Below are 11458 nucleotides of genomic sequence, written 5' to 3'. Positions count from 1 at the left end.
GAAGTCTTGGGTGCTGGAGGCATGGGGAATGTAGCAGATTGTAGCAGCATCAGTTGTGACTGCTTTTTGGAATCTGACTTCCATGAGAACCCGAATTTTTGCCGGTAATTATGCACATTTATTTCCATTGTACATTTGTCTACCATTCAGTATCGAGTACCAAATAAGCCTAAACGATTTTTTTAAGGGTTTGATTTCTTGCATAAGATTTGCAACTTATTTAACATGTTTGTTTTATTGCTTGTTGCAGCATTCCTATATGTAAGATACTGTCGACAATATTCATCGGGAGAAAAGGTTGAAGAGGAAATAGAAGAAGAAAAACAAGAGCAGCAACAATCACAGGCATTTGTTGCAGTTGATATTGGATCCCAAAAGTAATCTGTCTATATACATCATTGCATATATACAAATTGTACTAATCTCCTCGAGCTGATGAGAGTTTGATCAATCATTTTAATAAGTTCAATGCACCTTTCTGAAGACATGGGCTACTCGCCTCTCTTCTGTAATAGGTTTCTTGGTATAGATATATAAATGTATAATCTCTCCACTCTTGTTTGATATGCACACACCCCCTTCGCATGTGGATAAAATGACGTTACCGGAAGTGAAAAGCAAAGGTTGTTACTTTAGAAGATTTGTCGCCTATTAGAGCAGTGAAATTGAGCCTATTTTCTACTATTGTTGCCTATTAGAACAGTGTAAGATCTCCGTGGCCAAGGAAACTATCATTCAAATCAACAGTACGAGCATCAGGTTTCAAGGTTCCACCCAAGACAATAAATGAACACAGAACCAAGGAATTTAAAAAGCAGGAGTACAGACTGAAAAAAGTTTCAAGCAATCATTGTCTAAAGAAAATTTTTAACATCAAACAGAACACCAAAGTTCGAAAGGAGATTCCAAGAAGTGAAAAATTCAGTTCCCAGTGGTGTAGAATCACTTATCAAATCTCATGCATCATCAAAGCCTGCTATAAGAAGGGTAGATTCCGATTTAGTGTGCATCCATTAAAGATCAATTTGCTTTCAATAGCCAATTGATGTCAAATATGTCTTAGGAATCAAAAAGTATCGGCAATTATTTTACAGCCAGTTGGAAGTCATTACAGCAGCATATGACAATATGGTTCAACCAAAAACCCCTGGACTATCCCACCAAAAAAATAAAGATGATAGCGGCCTTATTTAATACATCTGGCTCATAAACTTCCAGCATGCACAGTTTTGAATGGAAAACCTTGCTGGAAGCCTTGAAGGATGATGCTGATCACAGGTCATTGCAAGCTGATTGATATATTAAAAATCAGTAAAATATATTGAGTATGCTATCAGCATTGACATCGAATGCACAAAAAGGCAAAACTACACCTTAGAAAATTATGCACACAGATTAATGTCTAAAGTTACATTTAACATCAAAACGAACGGATTTCAGAATATCTATCTCAATATTAAAAGAGCAACGACTAGAAGTTAGATTAAGTCTGGAAGCAGTGAAATCCAAAGGGGCCCATTCGCAGCTCATTCAAATTATCTCAAGCCTCTACATCCACGTTCAAAGACAAATTTGTACATCAAATAATCCTTGCCCTCCAAAAAATTCATCACGCATCATCATTGGCAACTGAAAAAAGGTAAATTTCAATCCTAATCAATTTACTTCAAAAGGTTATCCTATGTTAATCATGCCTACTTCGAAGTGGATCTTCAACAACTAAAAACGAATCGGAAATACTGCCCCAGTTCAGCGAGTAAAATATTCAATATTTTTCCAATATACTTGAGAAATACAACTACCAATGGAAGAATGTTTCTTGTGAGAAGGAAGAATTTGAAAACAAACATACTACAGCGTAGAAAGAATTAATATAACCATTAAAGAAACTCCAGAGAATAGAGTTAATCCCCATGTTAATTTAAAGATCACAGAGGAGAATTTTATTCATATTTAAAAGTAGCCAAGAAAGGTCATTTCTATTTAAAGCAGTGTCCTCTAGAAAACAAAGCTCTGACACACAAAGCAAGCAAAGTAATTCCTTTTTGCTTCTCCATCATCATCTAGTCTTGTTAAGGCCTACAACAGGAAGAATGAAAAGCCTTCTTGGTCAAATGAGGAAATAGGCATAAGGAAATAGAAATCATCATTAATGACTACTCCTGAAATGCAGTATGACAAAAGGTTGATAGTCAAGGCTAATTCTTTATTAGTGTTTATTTAGCTCCAGGATTAATTTCACTTTTTGTCCTTTAGCTATTTTCTGTACAGATTTTATTCTCTTCTTACCAATGTATATATAGGTGACAAGCGTATAGTTTCTTGCATAAAATAATCCTTCGTAATTGTATATATCAGAATATGGATACATCACAATTGGGCTGAGATCATCGTCTTCTTTTCTCCAAATTCTAATTCTCTCTTAACATATTCATCTAATATTTCTATTAGTATCCAATAACAAGATGATATAGCTATTTCAAATATTATTTAAGGAACTCAATCTCATCATCCGTGAGAGGGAAGTGTGTAAAGAGGAAGGAAAGCAAGGACGAATTGGAAGGATGTGCTATCTGCTGCTAGACTGTGCAGAAGCCTAAAGACTACAGAAGGCACCTACTATGCTTCCATTAACATTAGAACGTCGTTGATGAAACTAACTTACCGGAGATGTGAATGATGGAACAGAACAGCAAACGAGGGCCCTACAGGTGTCGCTAGATATCTAAAGAAAGAATAAAAACCCATTGGTTAGGCTACCTTTAATGAATTTTACAAAAAGCAGGGGTAAAAGAAATCTCATAGAACAATACGGGTTTATGAATAAAGGAGAAAGAAAACACAAGGTTATACATGTGTAAGACAATTACAGCCATGGTCCCCTAACCTTTGGGATCAATGGCATTTAGGTTTCCATTCCTTTCTTTTTTCCTCTTGGAATATGGGATTCAAAATTCAATTTCCCTAGAAAAAACATCAATTTCTTTTTTATTTAGACCTTGTTTGACCCCCATTTCCTAAAATCATTCTCTTCAAACTCATTTTCAATCACACATTTCATGGGACCCACAACTTAATCAACTTTTTAACTACACATTTCATCAACTTTATTAAAATCTACTAAAAATGTGATTTTTAGCTAAACCAAACAAGGGCTTAATTTCATCTTCAGTATTTCTATTTTTTATCATTTGAATGTGCAGGAAAAAATGTCCTTTCACCAACACTTAATGCTGGTGAAGCTGTCCAAAAGGACCTCTTTGCTATATCATTGAAAGTTGTTTACCTATATGCAAAAAAAAAAAAAATAAGGGAACCAAGTGCCAATAATCCCATCTGTTGGGAACTATCGTGGTAATTTCTTATTAGTTAGGTTAGGTATTTCGATTCCAACAAAAGTTTAAAAAAAAAAAAAAAATTGAGTTGCTGTCGTGGTAATTATGTGTAGGAAATTTAAAAATAAATTCCAAGTGGAAAAACAGCCCAATCACCGGCTAAGAGCCTAAATGAACCCTCGGTTATAAAGGATAGGGGTGCATAGACAGTCAGGACTATCATTCCAAAGACAACAATCCCTACATTCTCATTAACATTTCAAAAGAACTGTCAGAGGAAAATAGTTTGACATGCAAAAATAAGACGAAACAATATGTGCACTATCGGATGGTGGCTATCAAGATTCTGAATTGATTGTGGAAATCCCCCTCTACAAGATACATGTTATTGGAGAAATGGCTAGCGTCTTCTAACGGCAATACAATGAATAGTTTTAACAAATATTGGTTTATGACTTCGTAAAACATTTTTGAACCAAGGGCACGATGTCCATTGTCATATACTTGGTCAAATTCATTTTTACGACAATCCTAATCGGAGAAAGTGCTACAATTTGACCAATCACAGATGATACGAGTGATATTAAATCAGATTTGATCTTTTCCTACTTGTTTTGCTCAGGAAAAAAAATAAAAAAAATCTGTGCTGATTAAGAAAAATATTGAAACGGAGTCACCACCAAACCAAATCTGTGCCCTTTCATCCCCAAACTTACACACACACACACACACACACAAAATGAAAACATAGAGAAAGAGAGAGGTGTGCCACACATTTTATTGGATCATTTTTAAGAATTATTAGATTCATATTCACAAATATTTGAACAGCTGTATCTAATTTAGAAGTGTAATAATGAAACAGCAACAATTCGTCAAAATAACACCACATAAGCTCAATGGGAAAAGCACAGGTCATTGACAATATCAAATAAGTACGAGTACAAGAATCAAATTACTGTAAATACTCAATGCATGTATTGTTTTACCAATTCAATGCAATGCAACTTTAAACCAAGGCATAATTTAAGCATCGGGTTACCATTCATTGCTTATACAAAACGCACATAAAGGCTACCAGGCACAGTTAGAAAAACAGCAAATTACCTTCAGGAAGCCAACCGTAACCGCAGCGAGAGACAGTTAGCATCGACGTCATCAATGCCGAGGCAGTGGCGCTATGGTAGGGTAGCATTGAGCCCACACACGCACTCATCTCAGCAGGACACCTTCAAATTTGTTCAACCAAAATATATCAAATAAAAAGAAAAACCCTCAAATTAAAAATGCATAATTTACATATGCTACAAAATCCAAACGTAATTAAAATTCGAATCTTCATAAATATAGATAGGAATAGGTTATGGTTACCGGAAGATGCGGTGAGCCAGGGGGTTCCTGGAAGGACGGCGGAAGGGGAAGCGAGCAGCCTTCGCTTGGGAGCCGAACCTGGTGGCGGCGCTACGAACTGAGGACGACCGGAATACAGATCTGGCGGCGAAGGAAGCAGCGGCGACGGCCATGTCTTTGATTTTTTTTCTTTGGGATCCGAAAATATAAGGTCTTCTTAAGCTAAGCCTTAAACCCTGCACCGTTGAGCGTTTCGCCCAAATTCTTCAGAATTGCGGAATTCTTATGGGAAATTAATAGTTAGATCCCTAATCTTTATGAAATTTAGTACTTGGGTCCTTGTTCAATTTTTCTGCAAAATTGGGTTAAAATCTGAACTTTTCATTTAGTAAATTTTGCATCTATCCCCAATTTACAGAATTATAGCTAGTTGATCCTCCACCTTTAAATCAAGACATATTAATCCTCAATCTTTCTATTTTATTGCACGTGTCTTATTTAATGAGTAAACTAATTAAAAATTAACTAGAATGAGAAGAATTTCCATGATAATCTAAGCCCCCGTTTAGCCCCACTACATTTCATCAAATTAAATTAAATTTTTCTCTCTTATTTTCAATTGCACAATTTTCAATGAAATAAGAGTAATTAGCACAAAACGTCCCTACCTTTCATGATTTTCGTGAAAAACGTTCATACCTTTCATTTTTTGACGTATTTCATCCCTACCTTTACCCTTTCTTGTGCAAAACATCATTTTCATTATTTTTCTCAATAAAAAGTTATAAAGTGACTAATATACCATTCTATTTAAATTTTAAAAAATAAAGAACTAAATACAATCGTAGTTCCAAATAAAAAAATTCTCCGCTCCACTTCCTCTTTTGAACTTTTTTAAAAATTTGAACTATGATTACACTTAATTCTTTATTTTTTTTATTTAAATAGAAGGGTATATTAGTCATTTTATAACTTTTTATTGAGAAAAATGATGAAAATGACATTTTCCACAAGGTAAAGGTAGGAATGAAATGCGCCAAAAAACGAAAGGTAGAGACGTTTTTTACAAAAATCATGAAAGGTAAAGATATTTTGTGCTAATTACCTATAAAATAATATTATACGTAAATGGGACCACATGAGGGCTAAATCAGCAAGAAGTAAGATAAGCAGCCCAATTACACTGTAAAAAGTTGGTCAAGATCTACAAAAATTTACAATATTTTTTGTACTACCAGATCAAGTTTGCCATGAAAGTTAAAATGGTATAGACATGAAGCACATTTACAGCCATGTGAAATAGGAAAATGAATTAGGGATCATCAGGTTTCACGTCCCATCTTGACTTGCGCTTCGCCTTTGAATTAGTCTCAACACGAGAGAAGTTTTCTACGATGGCAAGATGCAGTACTGTTGGCGTTGATTCTACTTGCATGGGGAAAGAGATAATATCATTGGGGTCGTCTTCCTCGTCACTCTCAAGCCAACCATAGCATGGTCCACGACGCCTGGGGATTGGGGTTGGGGAAGGAATCATTAATGGTGAAGGGATTGTACTCTTTCCAGTTCTAAGACCACGCTGATCCAAACAAATATCCTTCCAGTCCTTTCCATTTTCTTCAGCTGGCACAAGAATATTTACCCAAGATCAGAAATAGTCTACATTTCAAAATCCTAATGCCAGTTAAGCATGTCTGGTTCATGTATAAAGAATTTTCTAGGTTAAATTAGTAATGCTTTCACTGCCGGCTAATGTATAATCCAGGTTAGGAAGAAAAAATATTAGGATAAATCTATTTGTACACGGGGGTTGACAACCCGGTGTACAGACTGGGGGGAAGGGGGGGGGCGACAAATAAAAAAAATCGTGGGCCCCCTCTTGTGAGGGCCAGGGCATCACATATAGCAGGTCTGAAAATATTATTTGTAACCTGAATCAATCCCAGATGAAATACTGACACCTTCAGCACACGCAAGTTTTACAATAGAAGAGGACCCCACAGCATCTACTGAAGCATCTTCAGGTATTTCAGCATCTTGTGGGGAGTCCGTAGCTACACCGCAATCCCCAGCTGATGTTTCATCCTTCGACTCGTTCTGTAAACAAAAACCATTGCATGTAAATATGGCTCTTTACAATATTTCCATTAGGAGATCCTACATGACAAAAGGAGGTCCAAGGAGAAATGATTTATACATTAGAAAGCCAAAATAAATATCAGGAAGTCAATGATCTCATATCGTCGGTGATTGGTTATTGTTCCAAGTGCACAGGAATTACTAAAAAATTACAAGTTAATAAAGGTTTCATATCGTACATATAGATGGACGTACCTCCATGTGTTACAGCACGTAAGCTCAAACGTAGAGTGATGAAAAAAAGTAAAAAAGAAGTCGATAAATATTTCCTTTCTAACTTTAAAATTAGATCATAAACGAAATTTGAAAAAGAAGTATATCCAGAACTCAGCATTGTTGTAAACAAGAAATCTGAGAGAAGTTGGAAGGAGTTTATGAAGTATTTTTTCTCCTGAGTTATGACCAAATCAAACGAAGAAAAGGATATCAATCCATACTTTTGACTCAACCTTCCATCTCTTTCAATTTGTTTTCATCTCTAAACAAAATAATGGTGACATCTCGCAATACTTGGTGCAGAACTCAAAGAAGAAAACAAGTGACTGCTAGGAAAGGTCATGACTAAATTTAATCTCTCATCAAAATGCAACAGCTCTAGAAGTGGACTCTTTAAAGAAGATCCAAACAGCTGAAATTAAGTGCCATCCAACTATTGGTGCAACAAAGACCTGATCACTACTTTGTTACTTTTTACAAGGCCCACAAGATAGCCATCAGTGGTTGTCAAGCGATGATCAACTTATCTCATCAAAGACTTGATCACTACTTTATCACTTTTTACAAGGCCCACAAGATAGCCATCAGTAGCTGTAGTCATCACCACAAGCAACGATCAACTTCTCACCTTACTATCATTGTCAATGAAACCTAGCCCTCAATCTGTCAAATATGGCCAAAAGTACATTTCATTTATACATAAGGACAAACATTTTCCACCCCCATCCAAAGACTCCTTTAACCAAGATCCCCAAAACAACGAATTAAGATTTTAAATGCTAGACAATGAGAAACTTATATTTGAACAATAACCCAAAAGGGAAGTGAGTGCCCACAGGTCTCTTATGAGGCAAGTTGTTCCCGGAAAGGCACTAATCCATGGATGCTTTCCTTACATAAATCTGGTTACTGTTCTCCTATTTTATAGTAATCTGATTAATGAATTCTTTCATCTGAATATCTCTTGATAGATCAACGAAAATTTTTATGCTGGATGAAGCAATAAACAACAAAGCGAGGAAAAAGGTTAAAGGTAACGAACCCAAATTTGTTGAAAATAAGCTGTAATTTGCTCTTACTGTTGGAAGATCAATAAAATGACAAAGGAAGAATAGTTCCAAATTTTTCGAATTAAGATGTAGTTTGTTCTTATTGTTGGCAGACCAACAAAATGACAAAGGAAAAGAAAAAGTAAAATATAGCATTAGTCGTCCCACATGAAAGTCTAATTTAGTTCTGTTTATGCAATCATAAGTATATGGAAGAACTACAAAGGGGAAAATATAAAATCTTGGGGATTTAATAAGGCCATTATACTATTTCATCTAAGATGCAAATGCAATTTTTGGAGTCCACTACTCATGCATAACAGCGACATTTTTCCAATCAATTGGATAATTATTGTCACCACAAAATGCAAGATTTCAGTCATAAATATATTTTTTTAACAATTTCTGCTTCGCTTTATTAAATGTTGTTAACATTCTCTACTTTGTTGAACTTGCAAACAAGCAAAATCCTCATAACTTTCACTACAAAAGCACCTACACTGAAAACAATTGAGTGAATGGCTGTTGGAGATCATGCCAAAATAGCATTCCATTTAGGTGACATCACTCAAATTTCAATCTCACCATCAACAAACAGAAAAGTTTGATGAACCAAGTGAAATCATAATTAGGCAAAGAAATACGGAAGTGCCATCAATCGATACCTTCGTGTGGTTTTCATCCTGTGCACTTTTCTCTTGATCATTTTCTTCTACATCGCGCAGAAGTGCCTCGCGTAGTACTTCATATGAGTCTTGCTCAATGAAAAACCATGCTTCATCTCCCCCATATTCCTTCGTTGAAAAATTATGGAAATCACTAATCGTGTAAAATCATTTTTTACTCACAGTTACGCTACATTAGCATCACACAGCCACATAAATGTAACAAATTGATACTTTTATTTCCCATATCATTGATTCTCCAGTGCTCCCAATGTAATTCGATTCATATTCGAGAAATTTATTTTAGCAAAAACGATGAGAACTTAGCTCCATTCTCATTTAGTTTCCCAGTCTTATTGCCTTCAATTATGAAAAATAGAAAATAAAATAAAACCGCCAACCAAACAAAACCCTAATCTGTTTTATCTTCCAGAAACTTTGACGCTCGACAACTCAAATAAAACCCACATTTTTGTAAAAACAAACAGAACCTCTCTTGTTTTCTCTCAGTTTTCGAAGGAAAATGAAATGGCAGTAACAGGAAAATAAAAAAGGTACAAATAATTCAACGTGTACCTTGAGAAGTTCTCTTACTATCTTCCTTATAAGATTTTCCGAGAAACCATATGAAGTCATGGCGTCAATAGCCGCATCCATTCTCGTTAACCGGCGCTAAACATCAAAATCAAAAATCAATATAAAGGATTAAAAACGAGAGGAGGCAAAGAGAAAATGTTGAAGTATATATAAAAAACAAGTAGGCAGTTGGGCCCAAAAAAATCAGAGAAAAAAGAGAAAACCTTTCGGATTCTGCCTCGCGCCATTGATGCTTCTTCTACAGAGAAAAACACAAAAACCACACTTTCACACCCTGAATGAGAAATGGCGCTCGGATGACGTTACATGGCCTTTATACACTGCTGATATTTTCTACTTATTCAATAATTACAGAATCGTCCTTGTTAAACAAAAGGTATATTATTGTTTTACTCGAGGATAAATTACATTAGAGGTCCCCAACCTTTCATAAGTCTGACATTCATGTCCCAACTTACCAATTATTTTTCTCATGTCCTCAACCTTTTAAATTGCGAAACTCATGCCCCTGCAACGCAAAACATTTATTTGAAGGTTAAAATCATCATGTGACACTCATCTGACGACGAGTTGAAAGAGTTAAATTCTTCAAAATGATTTTTCCTATTTAAAATAAACCAAACAGTGATTATAACTTTTATTAGATATATACGAATAGGGTAAAACTTGTCACTGTTCATGAAATTTCTTCTCTCATTTCAATCCATCTCCAACATTACACAACCATTTAACATTCAAGAGTTCTGTTAGTCGGGGAAATAAGCGCCATTTCTTTTAAGGGTTTAGGGACACAAGTGATTGCTCGTTCATCGAGGTCAAACTTATCCAAATTTTAACATTAATCGTTTCTATAATTTTTGATAAAAAAAAAAAAGAAAAAAAATATACGACAATAGTTACTTGCCTCAAAGCTTTCCTATTGTTTGCTCAAAACTAAAATTCTTTGTTCATGTTTGAGAAGTGTTTATAAACAGTTTAATTATGAATAATTAATAATGAGTGATGAATAAATACATAATAGTTTTAAATTATACAAAATGTAAGGAAAAAGGGAAGTGATTGACCAATTATAAACTGTTTATTAACATTAGCCAAGCACGGGCAACTCAAATTAGTTAATGTAAAATTGTTCAAAATAACTTTCCACGATATTTATTTTTTATTAGAGGATATATTGTGCATCAGAGTAATTCTTTTATTAGATTCTTATCAAGGGCACTTGTCACATTTAATGAAATACATTACAATATCGAATACTAAAACAAAGGCCTGGTAGGTAAAGAAGTGCCATCGAGCCAATACTTAAATAGAAAACAAGTACACATTAATTATAACAATTTTGCTTCAATAGAAAACATTGACATAAAAAATTCTTGATTTCTTCAATTGATAAAAACTAAAAAGTGGAAAAAACTTTATAGGTTTGGGGAATTTAATAATTGGTCACCACAATATTGTACAAATAGTAAATTGATCCTCAACTCTCCACTTTAAATAAGCTAGTATCCTCACGATTTGTCACGAGGACAAGAACCATCCAAAGCTCAATGTCTTCTAATCCTATATATAACTTTCTTTTGGTTGATAATCAAGCAAAACATCTTACTCTTATTAATTATAAAAATTCAACTAGATATAAGTATTACTACTCCTAGACAAGCCATTGGCCTGGGCATTTTAATCGAAACTGAATCTTCCAAATCGAAACCGATAATCGATTAGGTTCGGTTCGATTCTTAGTTCCTCAACCGGAACCATGGGTACTCGAGTGGAACTAATTTTAAAAAAAATAAAATATATATATATATATATATATATATAGGCTGAAAAAACGTATAAAATCTAAAAATCCTAATTTTTGTAGGAATTAGTCTAAAATTTCAAACTCTTAACCCTAAAAAATAAGATTGGCTCTTACTTTTTTACACCTCACCTTACATCAGATTGTTGTATTTCAGAAATTATTGTGTTAATGTTTACAATATGAGCTTTTTATAAATCAAAAATTTCAAATAGATTGTGGTATAAGTTGTGAATCAAAGAGTTTGTTCTTTACAATTCAAGTTTTTTACTTTCTTATATTGTTAATAAATTAAGTGATTTTTTT

At 34.4% G+C, this 11458-nt stretch overlaps 2 protein-coding genes across 9 annotated transcripts; both read right to left on the bottom strand.

Moving 5' to 3' along the window:
* Nucleotides 1-716: 716 nt before the first annotated feature.
* Nucleotides 717-4936, bottom strand: LOC111388154 (protein NUCLEAR FUSION DEFECTIVE 6, chloroplastic/mitochondrial-like). Of its 8 annotated transcripts, none has more exons than XR_002701517.1 (4): nucleotides 4707-4934; nucleotides 4443-4564; nucleotides 2666-2725; nucleotides 978-1289 (listed from the first exon to the last, which is right to left on the bottom strand). XR_002701517.1 is itself a non-coding variant. In XM_023012835.1 (3 exons), the coding sequence occupies exons 1-3, from the start codon at nucleotides 4856-4858 to the stop codon at nucleotides 957-959; spliced, it is 294 nt and encodes a 97-aa protein (XP_022868603.1). In that variant the 5' UTR covers nucleotides 4859-4935; the 3' UTR covers nucleotides 717-956. The 8 variants fall into 8 exon arrangements, 5 of the variants coding, with proteins under 5 accessions (XP_022868603.1, XP_022868605.1, XP_022868604.1 ...); XR_002701516.1 differs by lacking the exon at nucleotides 978-1289 and adding an exon at nucleotides 1340-1629; XR_002701515.1 differs by lacking the exon at nucleotides 978-1289 and adding an exon at nucleotides 1853-2079.
* An 879-nt stretch (nucleotides 4937-5815) lies between these two features.
* Nucleotides 5816-9703, bottom strand: LOC111388153 (probable inactive histone-lysine N-methyltransferase SUVR1). The gene is made up of 5 exons (XM_023012831.1): nucleotides 9555-9703; nucleotides 9331-9426; nucleotides 8755-8883; nucleotides 6617-6782; nucleotides 5816-6308 (listed from the first exon to the last, which is right to left on the bottom strand). The coding sequence occupies exons 1-5, from the start codon at nucleotides 9576-9578 to the stop codon at nucleotides 5998-6000; spliced, it is 726 nt and encodes a 241-aa protein (XP_022868599.1). The 5' UTR covers nucleotides 9579-9703; the 3' UTR covers nucleotides 5816-5997.
* Nucleotides 9704-11458: the final 1755 nt, after the last annotated feature.

This window comes from Olea europaea, unplaced genomic scaffold (assembly GCF_002742605.1).
Source record: "Olea europaea var. sylvestris unplaced genomic scaffold, O_europaea_v1 scaffold4602, whole genome shotgun sequence".
Taxonomy (NCBI): Eukaryota; Viridiplantae; Streptophyta; class Magnoliopsida; order Lamiales; family Oleaceae; genus Olea; species Olea europaea.
The sequence above is the reverse complement of the archived record's forward strand: the minus strand, read 5'-3'. Positions and strand labels throughout refer to the sequence as shown.

Bases quoted from the DNA above. Each gene is read 5' to 3' on its own strand.
- LOC111388153 (XM_023012831.1), bottom strand. From the start codon at position 9,578: ATGGCGCGAGGCAGAATCCGAAAG. The intron at 8,884-9,330 runs GTACACGTTGAA...TTTTCAACGAAG, and splicing joins TAGTAAGAGAACTTCTCAAG to GAATATGGGGGAGATGAAGC. The intron at 6,783-8,754 runs GTATCGATTGAT...TTTTGTTTACAG, and splicing joins AGGATGAAAACCACACGAAG to AACGAGTCGAAGGATGAAAC.
- LOC111388154 (XM_023012834.1), bottom strand. From the start codon at position 4,858: ATGGCCGTCGCCGCTGCTTCCTTCGCCGCCAGATCTGTATTCCGGTCG. The intron at 4,565-4,706 runs GTAACCATAACC...ACAAATTTGAAG, and splicing joins CTGGCTCACCGCATCTTCCG to GTGTCCTGCTGAGATGAGTG. The intron at 2,080-4,442 runs GTAATTTGCTGT...TTCCTGTTGTAG, and splicing joins TTACGGTTGGCTTCCTGAAG to GCCTTAACAAGACTAGATGA.